The 21,823-nt window shown below is 44.0% G+C and overlaps 1 protein-coding gene across 1 annotated transcript in view; it reads right to left on the reverse strand.

Annotated features, from left to right (window-relative positions):
• The window catches only part of QRFPR (pyroglutamylated RFamide peptide receptor), a 135,646-nt gene that overhangs the window by 44,116 nt on the left and 69,707 nt on the right, over positions 1 to 21,823 (reverse strand). Inside the window, exon 4 of the mRNA XM_063941605.1 lies at positions 1,292 to 1,527. Coding sequence (XP_063797675.1) covers positions 1,292 to 1,527 — 236 coding nt within the window. The remainder of the gene's footprint in view (positions 1 to 1,291; positions 1,528 to 21,823) is intronic.

Raw genomic sequence — 21,823 nt, forward strand, 5'->3', positions numbered from 1 at the left:
CCACTTTTTTTTCGTTGCATTGTGTTCTTTGGGGCCTAATTTTTAAAACTGTCATCTTGTCTGCCACTGCAGTGCCACTCCTAGATGGGCACGGTGTTTGTGCCGCCCACTTGTGTCGCTTAGCTTAGTCATCGAGGGACCTCGTTGCACCTCTCTTTTTTATTTGCATGATGTGCTCTTTGGGCCTAGTTTTTAAAACTGCCATCCTGTCTGCAACTGCAGTGCCACTCCTAGATGGGCCAGGTGTTTGTGCCGCCCACTTTTGTTGCTTAGCTTAGTCATCCAGCGACCTCGTTGCACCTCATTTTTTTCTTTGGGGCCTAGTTTTTCTTTGGGGTTCTATTCGGGGCCAAGTTTTTAAAACTGCCATCCTGTCTGCAGCTGCAATGCCACTCCTAGATGGGCCAGGTGTTTGTGCCATCCACTTGTGTCGCTTAGCTTAGTGATCCAGCGACCTCGGTGCAACCTCTTGGCCTAAAAACAATTTTGTGAGGTGTGAGGTGTTCAGAATAGACTGGAATTTAGTGGAAATGATTGTTATTGAGGTTAATAATATTGTAGGATTAAAATTACCCCCAAATTCTGTGATTTTAGCTGTTTTTATGTTTTTTCAAAAATCATCCAGATCCAAAACCAAAACCTTAAAGGGTTTTGGCAAAACCAATCTAGATCCAAAACATGAGCGGAGATCCAGATCCAAAACCAAAACACGAAACGTGTCCGCCGCACATCTCTAATTTTGTATAATATCACTCAGCCATTTACATGACTAAAAGGGTAAATTTTTTGGGGTAATTGCATAGAAATTCATCCTGTGCTGCATTCACTTGATGCTGAACGCAGCATGAATGTTCATTACAATAATGATCAGTTGATGAGAGTTTACTGTACTACAAATGCTTGCATGAATAATTATGCAGCAAGGTTCTTCCACCACCCATGCAGTACTTGAATTCAGTGCCAGTAATGATGCTCACAGTGATATATTGAAATATTTACTTACTGTATGCTGCATTCAAGATATGTGGCCGGGATTAAATACCCTTACTTACTGCACAGTAGGTCACTTATGTAAAAGGTAAGAAAATAATTGCTCAACAAGATTACAAGAATAAAACAAAAAGAAAAAAAATAGGAAGAGTATTTCCCATTTTCATCAAAATAGTGAGGAAATGTTTTTAAAATGTTTATACAGTAACATTGCTTCAACTGTTCTAGAGGCAATTTACTAAAACCTAGTTTACTACTGATCACAAAGGTGCATTGCAGTAATATACAGTAATAAATATACCTGGATATTTTAGACATCTCATTTCCATGGATGGTTTGCAGGACTGAAGCATCTCCAACTCGTTTCTTAATCCAGAGTTCATAGCCAATTTTACTGTACAGCAGAAGCATCAGTGTTAATGGAAGGAGAAATAGGATCAGTAGGATAAAGGTTGTGTATATTTTTTGGTGTACATGGCTGGTCCATTTTTCTAAGCAGCAAACGTACTGTTTTTCATATAAAAAGTCATATTTGATCTGAAACACAACAATAAAGTAATTGTTAAATATGTCTTATATTTTTATAATTATTATAATTATTTTTTATTTAAATAGTGCCACAAGTGTTTTGTAGTGCCCTAAAAGTGTAAATATGGTTCATAAAGCACAGTGGAAATAATAAGGTTAAAAATCTTAAAAATATAAATTTCAACTAACATAGAAACAGTAATAATTTCTTTACATCCCAACATAAAACTGGGTACATTATTTCATTTGTACCATTAGGCAAGATAAATTTGTCAACCAGGGCGGTGAGTGTCATTAGCAAGAAACATTTTATTAACGATGTAGAGAATGACACTATTAGATATTAAACCAGTTTTATTTTTCACATATGCAAAGTTTATTACAAGTCAGCCACAATTGCTCCAGCATTACTGTATGTTCACAAAACTAAGTGTGTATATTCACCCACATGCAGAGTGGCATGCATCTTTCTCTGCAGCCAGACTGCAGCTATCTGTATGGTTGGTTCATAGCGGTTATCTTTGAGCACATATTTGTTCCAGCTACTTTAAAACTAGAGATGGGTGGGTTGGGTTCTCAGAGAACCAAACCCCCTGAACATCCCGTTCCGAGCCAGAATTCGAGTCCAGCTTGGGACTTCTGACCAGACTCGGAAACTAGAATGAGGCAAAACGCCATCATCCCGCTGTCGGATTCTCATGGGTTTTGGATTCCATATAAACAGCCGCGCATTGCCGCAATTTTCACTGCGACTTGGAGAGTGAAGGAGAAAGACCTCTGTCTCTCTGTGGGTGGTGGCGTCGGCTGGGGGCAGTATGTGCTGTTCCTGTCACTATGGTGTTCCTGTGCTGTTAGGGGTGCTGTACTGGCTGTCACTGGTGTTTCATGTGCTGTTAGGGTTGCTGCAGCTGTACATGGGTGCTGCTGTCCTGGCTGTCACTGTGTTGTATAGGGTGAAGGGACACTGCTCCTGTATGCTATGAAAATACAGATGTGCTGGCTGTAAAAATCTGGGGTGTAGTGAAAATAAATGTTCACTGGCCCTGCCTTGTATGCTGTAAAAAATCTGGGGTGCTGCTGATAAAATAAACATACACTAGCCCTGTATTGTATGCTGTAAAAAATCTGGGGTGCAGTAAAAATAAAGGTACACTGGCTCTGTCTTGTATGCTGTAAAAAAAAATCTGGGGTGCTGCTGTTAAAATAAATGTACACTGGCCCTGTCTTGTATGCTGTAAAAAATCTGGGGTTCTGCTGTTAAAATAAATGTACACTGGCCCTGTCTTGTATGCTGTAAAACATCTGGGGTGCTGCTGTTAAAATAAATGTACACTGGCCCTGTCTTGTATGCTGTAAAAAATCTTGGGTGCAGTGAAAATAAATGTACACTGGCCCTGTCTTTTATGCTGTAAAAATTCTGGGGAGCAGTGAAAATAAATGTACACTGGCCTTGTCTTTTATGCTGTAAAAAATGTGGGTGCTGTTGTTAAAATAAATGTAATCTGGCCCTGTCTTGTATGCTTTAAAAAAATCTGGGGTGCAGTGAAAATAAATGTACACTGGCCCTGCCTTGTATGCTTTAAAAAATCTGGGTTGCTGCTGTTAAAATGAATGTACACTGGCCTTGTCTTGTATGCTGTAAAAATACAGGAGTGCTGTTGTTAAAATAAATGTACACTGGCCCTGTCTTGTATGCTGTAATAAATCTGGGGTGCAGTGAAAATAAAAGTACACTGGCCTTGTCTTGTATGCTGTAAAAATACAGGGGTGCTGTTATTAAAATAAAATTACACTAGTCCTGAATGCTGTACAAATACAGGGGTGCTGTTGTTAAAATAAAAGTACACAGATCCTGTATGCTGTAAAAATACAGGGGGGCTGTTGCTAAAATAAAAGTACACTGGGTGCAGTGAAAATAGATGTACATTGGCCCTGTCTTGTATGCTGTAAAAATACAGGGGTGTTGTGAAAATACAGGGGTGCTGGCACTGTCCGTGGTTGTGATGTCTAGGCCTGACCTTCACAACACTGTATGGGAAGAGGAGGCTCCTACCACCATTTGCACACCCTCTGCAAGTGCTGGAAGGAGCACTGCCAGACCAGTTGCTAATATTGAGAATGAGGCTGTCACTGTAGGAGTAAACCGGACAACAGGAGGTATATTAACTAAGCTCCAGATTTTGACCGATTTTGTGTTTTTTTTTCAAAGTGACTTCTCGGGAATTTACTAAAGTCAAATCTCAGCAGTGATGAGGGCATTCGTATTTTTTTTGAAGGCAAAGAAAACAAATACGAATTAATACATAATCAAACACGCCTGTTATTTTATACAACTCGGTAATTTACTAAAAAATTGTATTCACAATCACTGCTGGCAATAGCCAAACACTGCAGTGAAAAAGTACAAATCGTAAAAAAAAAAGCAGTTTTCAAATAGACCTGCTTTTTTTTTTTACCGTATTCTGATAGGCATGCACGGATCAGTGAGATCCATGCATGTTTATCAGTGGGAAGGGGTGTGAAAGAGATAAAAATCATTAAAAAAAATTTGTGTGGGGTCCCCCCTCCTAAGCATAACCAGCCTCGGGCTCTTTGAGCCGGTCCTGGTTGTAAAAATACAGGGGGGGGGAATTACTGGGATCCCCCCATATTTAAACAACCAGCACCGGGCTCTGCACCTGGTCCTGGTGCAAAAAATACGGGGACAAAAAACTTAGGGGTCCCCCATATTTTTAACACCAGCACCGGGCTCCACTAGTCAGAAAGATAATGCCACAGCCGGGGGACACTTTTATATTGGTCCCTGCGGCGCTGTCATTAAATACCCAACTAGTCACCCCTGGTCGGGGTATCCTGGAGGAGTGGGGACCCCTTAAATCAAGGGGTCCCCCCCTCCAGCCACCCAAGGACCAGGGGTGAAGCCGAGGCTGTCCCCCCCATCCAAGGGTGGTGGATGGGAGGCTGATAGCCTTTTGTGTAAAAAAAGAGTATTGTTTTTTTGTAGCAGAACTACAAGTCCCAGCAAGCCTCCCCCACAAGTTGGTACTTGGAGAACCACAAGTACCAGCATGCAGGGGGAAACGGGCCCGCTGGTACCTGTAGTTCTACTACAAAAAAATACCCATATAAAAACAAAACCCACACACCGTGATAGTAAAATTTTATTAAACATACATGCACACTTATATACATACATACTTACCTATGTTGACACAAAGCACTCGGTCCTCTTCTCCAGTAGAATCCAGGGGTACCTGTAAATAAAATTATACTTACAAAAAAATCCGGGGTACATATGTCCTCTTCTTAAAAGTTATAATCCACGTACTTGGTAAAAAAAAAAACAAATACCCGCTCCACGCACTGAAATGGGTCCCATGTTTACACATGGATCCCCTTTCCCCGAATGTCGGGACACCCCATGACTCCTGTCAAAGTGGGTCCCTTCAGCCAATCAGGGAGCGCCACATCATGGCACTCTCCTGATTGGCTGTGCACTCCTGAACTGTCAGTCAGGCGGCACACTGTGAATACAATGTAGGGCAGCGGCGCTACATTATATCCAATGGTGGGAACTTTGCGGTATGTGGTAGACCGCAAGGTTAAGTGGGGTCACTCTTGTGGTTTCAATGTTACAGATTTTGAAACGTGCAAGAGTGACAGAAAAAATGTCAGGCTTCCCTCTGCTGCAAGACTAAGGGTCAACCCCTTTCTCAAACGAGTAACAGACCCTGTCAGATGGTATAAGCAGGGTTGGTTTTATGCATACGCTGGTTACGCAGCAGAATAAGGTGCAGCATAGAGGAGGGCGCCCTACTCAGCTGCACCAGTGATATCTGTAACACTGGCCATTCCTGATATGCCCTGATATGTAGCGCCTGCCCAGAGACTCACCGAGCAGGAAATGATGTTGGCACCGCTGCACTATGTCCGGCAGCGCGCCCCACTACAGTAATGTGAAGAAAACTAAAATAAACTAGTGCTCCCAGAATCCCTTGCTTCCAGACAGCAAGGGCTGCTGGGAGTGGTAGTTTATTTTGTGATTTTTCACATTACTGTACATTAGAGATGTGCACCGGAAATTTTTTGGGTTTTGTGTTTTGGTTTTGGATTCGGTTCCGCGGCCGTGATTTGGATTCGGACGCGTTTTGGAAAAACCTCCCTGAAATTTTTTTGACGGATTCGGGTTTTTTTTTTTCAAAAACAGCTTAAATCATAGAATTTGGGGGTAATTTTGATCCTATAGGATTATTAACCTCAATAACCACAATTTCCACTCATTTCCAGTCTATTCTGAATACCTCACACCTCACAATACTATTTTTAGTCCTAAAATTTGCACCGAGGTCTCAGGCTGACTAAGCTAAGCGACCCAAGAGGGCGGCACAAACACCTGGCCCATCTAGGAGTGGCACTGCAGTGTCAGACAGGATGGCACTTAAAAAAATTGACCCCAAACAGCACATAATGCAAAGAAAAGAGAAAAAGAGGAGCACTGTGGTCGCTGGACGGCTAAGCTAATACTGCTTTCACATCGCAAAACCTGCTTTTGAAATGGTATTTGAAACGGTTCTTAAAACGGGTCTGAGCAGTTAAACCCCTTTCACATATCATGTTGTAACCAGTAAATTACCATTTCATTACCGTTTTGGTACCTTTCACACTGAACCCGTTTCACCCATAGAAAACAGTGGTTGTCATTATAAATGGACTTTTCTGGCCCACACATTATTAATAATTATTAATTAATTCATTATTAATAATTTGGATAGTCGTACGATGGAACCCAGCAGCTTGAAGCATTTTTGCTATGTTTTTATATATGAGGGTATCCTTGACTGTCCCAGTAATTTGGCAGCAGATTTCCTCATCCCCTCTGATCCTAAAGCAGCTCCCTCACCTCTTCATCACTCCAATTAGACATTTTATAATGGCTTTGCAGTCTAGTAAATTCGACATTTTCAATCCGCCACACTTTGGTGGGTGAAACTAATAATAAAAATTTAAAACATGTTTTTTTTGTGTTTTTTTAATTGATAATAGCATATCTATTTATAGTAGAAGGGATTAGGTACTTGGTTTGTCTTTTTTGGAGGCACAAATATTATTTATATATTTTTTAAAATAATTTTTATTTTATTTTTTTAGATGGAATGGTAAAATTCAGAAAAAAAATGGCGTGGGGTCCCCCCTCCAAAGCATAACCAGTCTCGGGCTCTTCGAGCTGGTCCTGGTTCTAAAAATGCGGGGAAAAAATTGACAGGGGATCCCCCGTATTTTTAAAACCAGCACCGGGCTCTGCGCCTGGTGCTGGTGCAAAAAATACGGGGGACAAAAAGAGTAGGGGTCCCCCGTATTTTTTACACCAGCATCGGGCTCCACTAGCTGGACAGATAATGCCACAGCCGGGGGTCACTTTTATACAGTGCCTTGCGGCCGTGGCATTAAATATCCAACTAGTCACCCCTGGCCGGGGTACCCTGGGGGAGTGGGGACCCCTTCAATCAAGGGTTCCCCCCCCCAGCCACCCAAGGGCCAGGGGAGAAGCCCGAGGCTGTCCCCTCCATCCAAGGGCTGCGGATGGGAGGCTGATAGCCTTGAGTAAAATGACAGAATATTGTTTTTTCCAATAGTACTACAAGTCCCAGCAAGCCTCCCCCCGCAAACTGGTACTTGGAGAACCACAAGTACCAGCATGCGGAGGAAAACCGGGCCCGCTGGTACCTGTAGTACTACTGGGAAAAAAATACCCAAATAGAAACAGGAGACACACACCGTGACAAGTACAACTTTATTACACACTGCCGACACACACATACTTACCTATGTTGACACGAAGCAGTCGGTCCTCTTCTCCAAGTAGAATCCACGGGTACCTGAAAATAAAAGATAATTATACTCACCTGATCCATGGTCCAGAGATAAATCCACGTACTTGTCAAAAAAAGAAAACGAACACCCGACCAGCGAACTGAAAGGGGTCCCATGTTGACACATGAGACCCCTTTCCACGAATGCAGAGAGACCCCCCCCGTGACTGCTGTCACTGAAAGGTCTCGTAAGCCAATCAGCGAGCGCAACGTCCTTGCACTCTGCTGATTGGCTCTGTGCGCGTCTAAGCTCAGACAGCGCATCGCACAGCTCCCTCCATTATATTCAATGGTGGAAACTTTGCGGTTAGTGGTGGGGTCACCCGCGGTCAGCGGCTGACCGCGGGTAACCCCACCGCTGATGGCAAAGTTCCCACCATTGAAAGTAATGGAGGCAGCTGTGCGATGCGCTGTCTGAGCTTAGACGCGCACAGCCAATCAGGTGAGCGCCACGGAGTAGCGCTTCCTGATTGGCTGAAGGGACCTCAGTGACAGGAGTCACGTGATGTCCCGGCATTCGGGGAAAGGGGTCTCATGTGTCAACATGGGACCCCTTTCAGTCCGGTGGTTCGGGTGTTCGTGTTTTTTTATTGCCAAGTACGAGGATTATCTCTGGACGTGGATTTATCTCTGGACACTGGCAGGTGAGTATAATTTTTTTCACAGGTACCCTCGGATCGTCGGAGACTGTGGCAGTCGGCGTGTCAACATAGGTAAGTATGTATGTGTGTCGGCAGTGTGTAATAAAGTTGTACTTGTCACGGTGTGTGTCTCCTGTTTTTATTTGGGTATTTTTTTTCCAGTAGTACTACAGGTACCAGCGGGCCCGTTTTTCTCCCGCATGCTGGTACTTGTGGTTCTCCAAGTACCAGCTTGCGGGGGAGGCTTGCTGGGACTTGTAGTACTATTGCAAAAAACAATATTCTGTCATTTTACTCAAGGCTATCAGCCTCCCATCCGCAGCCAATGGATGGGGGGGACAGCCTCGGGCTTCACCCCTGGCCCTTGGGTGGCTTGGGGGGGGACCCCTTGATTGAAGGGGTCCCCACTCCCCCAGGGTACCCTGGCCAGGGGTGACTAGTTGGATATTTAATGCCACGGCCGCAGGGCACTGTATAAAAGTGACCCCCGGCTGTGGCATTATCTGTCCAGCTAGTGGAGCCCGATGCTGGTGTAAAAAATACGGGGGACCCCTACTCTTTTTGTCCCCCGTATTTTTTGCACCAGCACCCGGCACAGAGCCCGGTGCTGGTTTTAAAAATACGGGTGATCCCCTGTTAATTTTTTCCCCGCATTTTTAGAACCAGGACCAGCTCGAAGAGCCCGAGACTGGTTTTGCTTTGGAGGGGGGACCCCACGCCATTTTTTTCTGTGTTTTTCCCATTTAAACGCTTATAAAGCCACTCTCACATGTGTCTCCTGTGTTTTCCAAGCTGTTTCCTGGTTGTGGCTGCTGACATCACACATGGAGACAGCCTATGACCTGCTGGGGCTTGCAAATACCGTTTCAGACCCTTTCACACTGCACAGTGAAATGGGACTGAAACGGGTAGGACCCTTCTTTTTTACTGTTTCAAAATACCGGTATTTTGAAAACGGTAAATTGAAGGGGACCCTTTCACATCGCAGCTTGACCCATTTAGGAAGCCAGTTAAAACGGCAAAATACCGGGTATAAACTGTGGTGTGAAAGGGGTGTAAGTGACATAAACACCTCAATATCACAGGAATTATTCATTCTAATCACTGGTATTATTGGTCCAAATCACTGGAAGAAAATAACAAAATCATTGGAATTATTCGTTCTAATCAATGGTATTATTAGTCCAAATCACTGGAATTATTCGTTCTAATCAATGGTATTATTGGTCCAAATCACTGGAAGAAAATGACAAAATCACTGGAATTATTTGGCAAGATCACTGTAATTAATAATTATAAATCACTGATATTAATTGGTAAAATCTCACTATCGCCTGCCTAGTGAAGTGGAATCTAGATGGGATTTTGTACCGGGGACACAATAACTTCATCAATTGTCTAAATCCCACTGCACTAATGGTGGAAAATGGGCACACGTCTAACAGCGCACTGATTATACTAAGAACTGATTATACTGATCACTGATGATACTATGGAGAACTGACACTGAGCAGCGAGAACAACACTGGACTATTGTACTGTAGTATGCTGGTCACCACAATGCAGCACTGATCAGGATACTAGAAGTGACACAGAGCTTCAAGATACAGCAATGGCCTACTGTACTGTACTACTATATACTGGTGGTCACCACAATGCTGCACTGTACTACTATATACTGGTCACAACAATGCAGCAGATATTGAGCACTGATCAGGATACTAGAACTGAGTCTGACACGGAGCTGCAAGATACAGCAATGGCCTACTGTACTGTACTATATGTATACTGCTGGTCATCAAAATGCTGCACTGTCCTACTATATACTGCTCACAACAATGCAGCACAGATATGGAATGGATACTTGCAGTGACACAGAGGCTGAAGACCTATTGAACGGAACTCCTCTTGTGCTTCCTGGATAAAGAGGGAGGACACTGGGCAGCATAGAGACTGCACTCTGCTGCAGCTCCCTGTGCAAGTAAGTGACTGCTCTCCCGGCCACTGCCAGATGGGTCAACAGAGCAATTATACCTCAGCTGCCTCTGCAGCTGCCTGCATTCGGAAACAGTGTGGAGGCCCTCAATGTGTAGGGGCCCCTGGATGACTGTCCCTTCTGCCCCACTTAGAATCTGGCCCTGTGGACACAGCACTAGTAAAACTGCATATACTGTACAAGGCTGTTTTTCAAACAACGAGCCTCGCTTAAGTGATCCAACCTGAATAACGCCCCAAGTACCCAATTTACAAATAATATAAATTTATTAAAATTAAGATACCTATTCCCATTATAAGTTAACCATTTAACTTGATAGTTTATTTTTAGAAAAATGTTCCAGAAATTGTTGATTTGTTTTAATTAGCAGATTATCTAAATTCTAGTTATTTAAAGAGAATACTGTATATCGAATCAGAGTAAAATAGACATTATTTTTATGATTTGATCACTTAAAAATTCTCAATGTTGAGGACATTTAAAAAATATATATTTATGCAGTTTAAAAAAAGTTGACAGTATTATATATATATATATATATATATATATATGCCTATATTCTGTTTGTAATTTCCAAATACTCCAAGTACTGTACTGTTTTCCACAGGGACGAATGTACTAGGTCCCATTACACCCCAGCCATAGCTTATTCACCTTCTACAAAGAACTTAGACTGCTGCAAAACCCCACTGCAAAAAAATAGAGATGTGCGTGGACTCTTTTGTTTCCGTTTTGCCAAAACCACCCATAGTGTTTTGGTTTTGGCAAAATCACCTTCAAGTGTCTTGGTTCTCATTTTGGCCCTTATTCCGAGTTGATCGCTCGCAAGCTGCTTTTAGCAGCAGTTCAAACGCTAAGCCGCCGCCCTCTGGGAGTGTATCTTAGCTTAGCAGAAGTGCGAACGAAAGGTTAGCAGTTCTGCTACTAAAAAATTCCATGCAGTTTCAGAGTGGCTCAAGACTTACTCCTACTTTGCGATGACTGCAGAATGTTTAGTTCCTGGTTTGACGTCACAAACACGCCCTGCGTTCGGCCAGCCACTCCCCCGTTTCTCCAGTCACTCCTGCGTTTTTTAGCACACTCCCTGAAAATGCTGAGTTGCCGCCCAGAAACACCCACTTCCTGTCAATCACACTACGAGCTGAAAAGCGTCGCTCGAGCTTGTGTAAAACTACAAAATTTTGTATGAAAGTACTTAGCGCATGCGCGCTGCGTACCATGCGCATGGGCAGAATTGCCGATTTTTCACCTGATCGCTGCACTGCGAAAAACATCAGTGAGCGATCAACTCGGAATGAGGGCCTTTGTTTTAGTTTTGGAATTCTTGAAATTGATAAAAATAGCTAAAATCATGTAATTTGGACCTATTTTTGTTCCTAAAGTATTATTAGCATCAATAACAATAATTTCCACAATTTTTCAGTTCATTTTTACTATCTCACAATAATGTTCACGAATATTGGCCAAAGGCTGCAGCAAGCTGGCTTGCTAAATGAACCAACAGATTAGTGGAACAAACATTTGTTTAGTTACTTTAAAAGAATATTGCACATCTATGAAACATTGCGGCACAGCGGTGGCAGACAGGATGGCAGTTTAATAAATTATATGACCTCATATACTGTTTTTATTAAACAAAAACTAGATCGAAAGTCCTGAGGGCAGTAAAGGGAAATGGAGGTGGAGTATGTAGTGGAAGGAAAGTAAAGCACTGATTGATTATTTGATTGATTGATTGATTGATTGCTTTATTAAAAACATAAAAATAAAAGATTTGAAGCAAATTATTTAAAAAAACAAGCATCTCAATGTGAGATTTGACTGCTTAATTTTGCTTGCTTAATTCTGATTGATTAAAATTTAATTGTGATTGATTTATTCATTTGATTCATGAGTTTTGATTGATTATTCATTAAAAATTTAAAAAACAAGCATCCTACTTGATGTTTGATTTTGAATTGATTAAAGAATTTTGATTATTCATTAATATTTAAAAAAAGAAAAAGATTTAGGGAAAAAATATTATAAAAGTAAAACTAGAAGCCAATCATCCTAATGTGAAGTTTAATATTGAATTGCAAGAATGTAAGAGATTCAAATGGCCTTCGAGAGACAATGTTTCAAAATTACTGAAAAGGAAAGTGGTGCACAATGGAAAATATCCTTGGGTACTCCCACCCAATCCTTGGGTACTCCCACCCCCCACCCCCACCCTTATGTTGCATGTTAAAAAGGACATGCACAGTTTAATAAACCAAGCACTTCAGTGACAGGAACTGCCACTTTCGTGGCTGCAGTTTGGTTTATTTAGACCATCACAGAAGACCACATGTTTGTGGTTTGGGTAAATAGAAGTTACCAATGGACTTAAGGCAGCTAACAGTGTTGTTATTTATAGTCACATTTGGAACATGTCAGACTCATCATCATCATCACCCTCCTCACTGTTGTTAATATCATCATCATCATCATTATCATCATCATCATCATCAAATATTAGCTCATCCCCACTGGAATCCTCCATTACAGAAGTTTATGTTTGTTGTAATTGGTGGCACAGGTCTTTTTCATAGAATTTGTAATTCATTTTAATCAGTTTTTAAAAATTTTTTAGAAGTAGCCTGCTACGCTAATTGCTCACAAGGTTCCCAAACTGCTGGTAGCTGATGCTGGATTTTTCAGATTTTTCTAAACAATTTGCATAACCTTGCTGCAAATTACTTGATGGGGATGAGGTACCTAGAAGATTAACTTCCCTACCTCTACTAACTTTGGCCTCACAGATGGTACAGATGCCTTGCCAAATGCTGCCAGGATTTGAGTAAAAATTATAATTTTGTAGTAAAGACAGATAGGTGTTACATATTGGGCAAGCACCCAGTATGTAATAACACTAGCAATGAGTGAGTTCAGTTCTCAGAGAACCGAACTCCCTGAACATCATGCTCCAAGCCTGGATCCGAGTCTAGCTCGGGACTTCCTGCCAGACTCGGAAAACAGAACAAGGCAAAATGTCATCATCCAGCTGTCAGATTCTCATGGGTTTTGGATTCCATATAAGGAGCTGTGCGTCACTGTCATTTTCACTCTGGACTTGGAGAGTGAGGGAGACAGACCTCTGTCTCTCTCTGTCAGTCATGGCGTCATGTGGGTTCAGTGTGTGCTCTACAAGGGTGCTGTCCATGTTACTGTGGTGTCCCTGTGATGTTAGGAGTGCTGTCCTGGCGGTCACTGGTGTTTCATGTGCTGTTAGGGGTGCTGCAGCTGTATATGGGTGTTGCTGTCCTGGCTGTCACTATGTTGTACAGGGGGCAGGGGCACTGCCCTCCTGTATGCTGTGAAAAAACAGGGGTGCAGGCCCTGTCTCATATGCTGTAAAAATTAAGGGGTGCTGTTGTTAAAATAAATGTACACTGGCCCTGTCTTGTATGCTGTAAAAATTCAGGGGTGCTGCTGTTAAAATAACATTACATTGGCCCTGTCTTGTATGCTGTAAACATTCAGAGATACTGTTGTTAAAATAAATGTACACTGGTCTGATCTTGTATGCTGTAAAAATTCAGGGGTGCTGTTGTTAAAATAAATGTACACTGGCTCTGTCTTGTATGCTGTAAAAATTCAGGGATGCTGTTATTACAATAACTGTACACTGGCCCTGTCTTGTATGCTGTAAAAATTCAGGGGTGCAGTGAAAATAAATGTAAACTGGCCCTGTATGCTGGGGTGCTGTTGTTAAAATAAAATTACAGTGGTCCTGTATGCTGTAAAAATACAGGGGTGCTGTTGTTAAAATAAAAGTACACTGATCCTGTATGCTGTAAAAATACAGGGGTGATGTTAAAATAAAAGTACACTGGTCCTGTATGCTGTAAAAATACAGGGGTGCAGTGAAAATAAATGTACACTGGCCTTGTCTTGTATGCTGTAAAGTTACTGGGGTGTGATGAAAATACAAGGGTGCTTGTACTGTCTGTGGTTGCGATGTCTAGGTCTGACCTTCATAACACTGTATGGGAAGAGGATGCTCCTACCACCATTTGCATGCCCTCTGCAAGTGCTGGTAGGAGCACCACCAGTCCAGTTGCTGATATTGAGAATGAGGATGTCACTGTCGAAGTACATCAGGATGAGGAGGATATTGGTATAGCTGGCGCTGAGGAGGAAGTTGGCGATGAGGATTCTGAAGGTGATATGGTTGAATAAAGCAACAGTGGAGACCGTTGTTGTCCATGAGATGAAAAAGGCCATTGTCATGCCTGGGCAAAATACCAAAAAAGCCACCTCTTCGGTGTGGAATTATTTCTCCACAAATCTGGACAACAGGTGTCAAGTTATCTGTTGCCTTTGTCAATCCAAAATAAGTAGGGGTAAGAATGTTAACCACCTAGGAACATCTTCTCTTATACGTCACCTGCAGTGCATTCATCATAAATCATTGTCAAGTTCAGAAACTTTGGGTAATAGCGTAAGCAGTCCACTGACACCTAAAAAATTTGATTTGTTTGAATATTATTTCTCTGTGAGAATGAGGATAAGGCGTAAACACTGAAGGGGGGAATCTGAGGATGAGAACAATATCTTGACTCTGTAGAGATAATTTTTGTGCAAGGGGAGATCAATTGCTTCTTTTTTGGTGGGGGCCCAAACAATTCAGTCATTTCGGTCACAGTCGTGTACAGACCCAGTCGCTGAAATTATTGGTTTGTTAAAGTATACATATTCTCTTTATACAACATAAGAGTGGGTGGGAGGGCCCAAGGAAAATTCCATCTTGCATGTATTTTCTTTGCCACATCATTCTAGGGTTGCTTCCCTTATATAGAGTGCTGCCCCCTGCCCTATCAGTCCAGGGGTGCTGCCTATGCTGTATAAATCCAGGGTTGCTGCCATATAATTTCAGGGGTGCTGCTGTACTTTATCTTAGGTTTAAATGAAAGCCTAGAGCAGATATGAAACAAGCGTCAACATCACAAACAGATTTGTGAAAACATAGCCGCAAAGGCGGAAATGGAAATTGCAATTTTGACGAAGTGTTTTCCAATGAGACCACATTTGTGGCTAATATCAGTCAATCTCAGAAGAGATAGAATCATAATCCAGCGCAACTGCCGGAAAGGTAAAAGAGAGAATTTCTGCCGGAGCATTAGAGAGAGGTTCTTCTCAATTATTTCAGGTTAGGGACTCACTCAAATGAATGGCTTCAATTAGTCAACCTTAATTTTGATTTATTATTAATGTTCCATATTTTAGGATTACTTACAAGATGTGCATTTGTGGTACAGGTCTCTTTTCCTAAGGGCTGTGTTGAGTGATCGCAAGACCTCGCTGTGTTAGAAGAACAGAGTTTCAGTGATCTTGCATTGCATCAGCTTTCCATTGCACTGCAGCAGTAGATGGGCCAGGATCTCCTGTGAGGCACAGTTACTGAATAAGGCCCAGTATGGAATCTCATGGTGGCTTACAGGCAGGAAAATGTCTGGCTTGCCAGGCTATGGTATGCTGTGGGTACAGAGGTTAGCAATGCTTCCTCCCACAGTCCTACTTAGAGTATGAAATGAGTTTGGACTGTAGAGTGGTAAGCTCCACTACTAGGGCAAGTGCTCAATAACAAAAAATTCACTTCACAGTCCTGCTTAGTACTGTACCGAACCTACCCGAACTCAACTTGCCCCATCCGGGGCTGCTGTGGGGGCTCAAGAGGGGCTGCTAAAACATCTAAGGGGCTGCTTTATTTAAAAATAAAATATAAAAAAAATAAAGAAGACACCGGTTTGCTCACATGCATGTAACTGCACAGGTATGCTCACATGTGTGTAACTAAGAGCTGTGAAAAACAGAAATAAGGCATCTGCCACAAAATATGTAAATAAAAATGCAATACAAAATGGAGAAAAAGAAATCCATGAGATTTTCACAAAATAAGTCTCCGTGGAGAGGAAAATATCCAATCTTGATCCTGTGGTATACACCAGTTTATTTGCATCCCGGCATTAAATCTGAGATTATCTTAATCCCTGAAAATGGAGAAGGGGTACAAATTTGGAGGCTTTGGCCCCTAGTTTTTAAGTTTGTCCAGTAATGTGGTAATTATATATCTGCTTGGTTGAAGATCTTTGCATTCCACACCAATATAGGAGTGGAGGTGAAAGACTGTGTGTTGTTCCTGATTGTGTGTGCCTCTCTGATTTTTAATCACCTTTTTGACACTGTCCTCTTCCTCTTGCCGCTTCTCATAAAGTTAAAAGTCCTCAAAGAAGCAGGTGGCATGTTTGTAGCTAGCTATGATTCTGAGAGTTGGCGAACTTTTCCAGGGAGACCACCTATCGCTGAAATTATGGGTTTATTAAACTGTACATGTCCTATTTAAACAACATAAGGGTGGGAGGGAGGGCCCAGGGTGGGAGGGAGGGCCCAAGGACAATTCCATTTTGCGCCTCTTTTTTTCTTTGCGTGATGTGCTCTTTGGGGCCTAGTTTTTAAAACTACCTTCCTGTCTGCCACTGCAGTGCCACTCCTAGATGTTTGTGCTGCCCACTTGTGTCGCTAAGCTTAGTCATCCAGCTACCTTTGGCCTAAAAGCAATATTGTGATGTGTGAGGTATTCAGAATAGACTGGAAATGAGTGGAAATTAATGTAATTGAGGTTAATAATACCGTAGGGTCAAAATTACCCCCAAATTCTGTGATTTTAGCTGTTTTTATGTTTTTTTCTTCAAAAAACATCCAGATCCAAAACCAAAAGCAAAACCCGAAAGGGTGGTTTTGGCAAAACCAATCCAGATTCAAAAAACAAACGGAGATCCAGATCCAAAACTAAAACACAAAACCTGAAAAAAGTCGTCCGCACATCTCTAAATAAAACCCAGCTAATATAAAATACACTGCGTCACTTATTCAAATTTTATAAGAGGAGGAACAACTGGTCTTCTTCAAAAACAAAACAATTATTTTCTAGTACAGAAGGGCAGTACATATAAGGCAGGCACCCAGTATGTAACACAGCAATGTATTATATAATATTAGAGATGAGCGGGTTCAATTCTCAGAGAACTGAACCCTACCGAACTTCCCGTCCTGAGACCGGATCCGAGCCTGGCTCTGGTTTTCCCACCTGACTCGGAAACCAGAACGAGGCAAAACGTCATCATCCCACTGTCGGATTCACGCGAGGTTTGGATACCATATAAGGAGCCGCACATTGCCACCATTTTCACTCCAGTCTTTGAGAGTGTAGTGAGAGGACGTGTCTCCGTCCTCAGTGTCTCTGTGGGCGGGAAAGTGGGGTGGCGATTATAGTGCTGTATTGTGCTGTTCAGTCCAGTGTAGTTTCTTATGCTGCATCAGTCAGTCCAGAGAACAGTCACAGTGGTGGTGTCCTCTGCTGCCATATGTCCAGTGCTGCTGTCCCTTACAGTGTCGCTATGTTGTCCTGCATCAGACCAGTGGTAGTGTCCTGTGCATCAGTAAGTCCAGTGACCAGTCACAGTGGTGGTCTCCGCTGCTGCCATATGCCCAGTGCTGCTGTATAATAAGTCCCTTACAGTGTCGCTGTGTTGTCCTGCATCAGACCAGTGGTAGTGTCCTGTGCATCAGTCAGTCCAGTGACCAGTCACAGTGGTGGTGTCCTCTGCTGCCATATGTCCATGGCTGCTGTATAATAAGTCCCTTACAGTGTTGCTGTGTTGTCCTGCATGAGACCAGTGGTGGTGTCCTGTGCATCAGTCAGTCCAGTGATCAGTCACAGTGGTGGTGTCCTCTGCTGCCATATGTCCCGTGCTGCTGTATAATAAGTCCCTTATAGTGTTGCTGTGTTGTCCTGCATCAGACCAGCGGTAGTTAGCTGTGCATCAGTCAGTCCAGTGATCAGTCACAGTGTTGTCCGCTGCTGCCATATGTCCCGTGCTGCTGTATAATAAGTCCCTTACAGTGTCGCTGGGTTGTCCCGCATCAGACCAGTGGTAGTGTTCTGCGCATCAGTCAGTCCAATGACCAGTCACAGTGGTTGTGTCCTCTGCTGCCATATATCCATTGCTGCTGTATAATAAGTACCTTACAGTGTTGCTGTGTTGTCCTGCATCAGACCAGTGGTATAGTCCTGTGCTCTATATTATTTACTCCAAATAAAGGGGTTATTAGCTTTTAATCCAAATATAATTTTTACAGGTTTTGCCCTGTGTGGTGTATGGGTGTGCTCTCCTGTGCCGCATATTGTGTTATATAACTCCAGAAAAATAATGGAGAACAAAAATTTGGAGGATAAAATACGGGTAGATCAAGAACCACTTCCTCCTAGTGCTGAAGCTGCTGCCACTAGTCATGACATAGACGATGAAATGCCATCAACGTCGTCTGCCAAGGCCGATGCCCAATGTCATAGTAGAGGGCATGTCAAATCCAAGAAGCAAAAGTTCAGTAAAATGACCCAAAAAAAAGAAATTCCAACTGTCCAAGTGTGTCGGCGGTTACGATGCTCCTTCAACCATTTGCACGCCCCCTGCAAGTGCTGGAAGGAGCACCCACAGTCCACTTTCTGATATTCAAATTGAAGATGTCACTTTTGAAGTAAACCAGGATGAGGATATGGGTGTTGCTGGCTCTAAGGAGGAAGTTGATGAGGAGGATTCTGAAGGTGATGTGGTTTGTTTAAATCAGGCACCGGGGCAGACACCTGTTGTCCATGGGATGAATAAGCCCATTGTGATGCCTGGGCAAAATATCAAAAAAGCCACCTCTTCGGTGTGGAATTATTTCTCCACAAATCTGGACAACAGGTGTCAAGCCGTGTGTTGCCTCTGTCTATCTGTAATAAGTAGGGGTAAGGACGTTAACCACCTTGGAACATCCTCCCTTATACAGTACGTCACCTGCTACACATTCATCAGAAGTCAGTGACAAGTTGTGTAACTTTGAGTAAGAGTGTAAGCAGTCCACTGACACCTAAATCCCTTCTTCCTCTTGTACCCAAGCTCCTGCAAGCCACACCACCAACTCCCTCAACGTCAAATTCCTCCTCAGTCAGGAACGTCAGTAGTACTGCAGGCCATGTCACTGGCAAGACTGAGGGGTCCTCTCCTAACTGGGATTCCTCCGGAATATCCTTGAGTGGTACGACTACTACTGCTGCTGTTGCTGATGCTGCTGTTGTTGCTGCTGGGAGCCGATCGTCATCCCAGAGGGGAAGTCGGAAGTCGGAAGACCACTTGTACTACTTCAACTAAGCAATTGACTGTCCAACAGTCCTTTGCGAGGAAGATGAAATATGACAGCAGTCATCCTGTTGCAAAGCGGATAACTGAGGCCTTGACAGCTATGTTGGTGTTAGACGTGCGTCTGGTATTCGCCATCAGTTCAGTGGGACTTAGAGAATTGTTTGAGGTAATGTGTCCCCGGTACCAAATCCCATCTAGGTTCCAATTCACTAGGCAGGTGATACCGAGAATGTACAGACACGTCATAAAACGTTTCCTCAGTGTCCTAAAGAATGCAGTTGTACCCACTGTCCACTTAACCACAGACATGTGGACAAGTGGAAAAGGGCAGAGTAAGTACTATATGACTGTGACAGCCCACTGGATAGATGTATTGCCTCCTGCAGCAACAACAGCAGCGGCACTAGTAGCAGCATCTCGCAAACGCCAACTCGTTCCTAGGCAGGCTACGCTATGTATCACCGCTTTCTGTAAGAGGCACACCACTGACAACCTCTTATGGAAACTGAGGGACATCATCGCACAATGGCTTACCCCAATTAGACTCTCCTGGGGATTTGTGATATCGGACAACGCCACCAATATTGTGCGCGCATTACATCTGGGCAAATTCCAGCATGTCCCATGTTTTGCACATACAATTAACTTGGTGGTGCCGAATTTTTTGAAAAATGTCATGGGGCGTGCAAGAGATGCTGTCGGTGGCCCGAAAAATTGCGGTCACATTCAGCGACCGCATGCCGAAGACTGGAGAACCAGCAAACACTCCTGAACCTGCCCTGCCATCAACTGAAGCAAGAGGTGATAACGAGGTGGAATTCAACACTCTATATGCTTCATAGGATGGAGGAGCAGCAAAAGGCCATTCAAGCCTATACATCCACCTATGAAAGAGGCAAAGGAGGGGGAATGCACCTGACTCAAGCGCAGTGGAGAATGATTTCTGTCTTGTGCAAGGTTCTCCAACCCTTTGAACTTGCCATAAGTGAAGTTAGTTCAGACACTGCCAGCTTGAGTCAGGTCATTCTCCTTATCAGGCTTTTGCAGAAACAGCTGGAGAAATTGAAGGAGGAGCTAAGACAGAGCAATTCCGCAAAGTATGTGGGACTTGTGGATGGAGCCCTTTATTCGCTTTGCCAGGATTTAAGGGTGGTCAATCTGTTGAAATCAGAGCACTACATTTTGGCCACCGTGCTCGATCCTAGGTTTAAAGCCTACGTTGTATCTCTCTTTCTGGCAGACACAACTCTACAGAGGTTCAAAGACCTGCTGGTGAGAAAACTGTCAACTTAAGCTGAACGTGACCCGTCAACAGCTCCTCCTTCATTTTCTCCCGCAACTAGGGCTGCGAAGAAAAGGTTAAGATTATCTAGCCCAGCCCCCGGTGGTGATGCAGGGCAGTCAGGATCGAGTGCTGACATCTGGTCCGGACTGAAGGACCTGCCAGTGGCGGATTTAGGGGGGGGGCACCAAGGCACGTGCCCCCCCTGTCATTTTTAGTTGATTTTTTTATTTTTATTTTATTTTGTGCGCACGCCGCAGCCCTCGCGGTGGCTTGGGGGCGAGGGGCTGCGGGGGCGCCACTGATTTAGTGCAGACTGACATGCGGACGAGCGTCCGCATGTCAGTCTGCGGTCTCGTTTCCTCCGCTGCTGTTAGGAGGGACACGGAGGGCACAGTGCACGCCTCCCTGTGTCCCTCCTGGGTCTCCGGCGGCCGCGGGTCTCATAAAGGAAGTGCCGTTCGTGAGCACTTCCTTTATTAGAGTGACCCGCGGCCGCCGGAGACACAGGAGGGACACAGGGAGGCGTGCACTGTGCCCTCCGTGTCCCTCCTAACTGCAGGGGAGCGGGGGGAGCGGCGGCGGCGGAGGAAGGGGGGGGGGACGCACTGAGGGGGCATATCTGGCACTGGGGGGGAATATCTGGCACTGGGGGCATATTTGGCAGGGAGGGGGGGGAGAATATCTGGCACTGGGGACATATATGGCACTGGGGGGAATATCTGGCACTGGGGGCATATATGGCACTTGGGGGGGGGATTTCTGGCACTGGGGGCATATGTGGCACTGGGGGGGGGGAATATCTGGCACTGGGGGCATATGTGGCACTGGGGGGGAATATCTGGCACTGGGGCATATGTGGCACTGGGGGCATATATAGCACTGGGGGGGGGATATCTGGCACTGGGGGCATATGTGGTGCTGTCGGGGAATATCTGGCACTGGGGGCATATGTGGCACTGGGGGGGTATATGTGTACCTGGCACATGGGGGGGCTATATTTGGCACTGGGGGCATGTGAGTACCTGGCACCGTGGGGGAATATCTGGCACTGGGGACATATGTGGCACTGGGAGCACAGCCCTAGCAACAAGGACTACCTCCTAGCAACGAGCATGACACCCAGTGCATGAAACCCCTGGCAACGAGCATGACACCCAGTGCATGAAACCCCTGGCAACGAGCAGATATTTGAAAAGTAATTAGAAGCCTTACTGTAGGACTTAATGTGTAATGGGCATTACGGTGTGTGGCATAATGTATCACGGACATTGCGGTGTGTGGCATAATGTGTCACAGGCATTACG

The sequence above is a fragment of the Pseudophryne corroboree genome, chromosome 1 (assembly GCF_028390025.1).
Source record: "Pseudophryne corroboree isolate aPseCor3 chromosome 1, aPseCor3.hap2, whole genome shotgun sequence".
NCBI lineage: Eukaryota > Metazoa > Chordata > Amphibia > Anura > Myobatrachidae > Pseudophryne > Pseudophryne corroboree.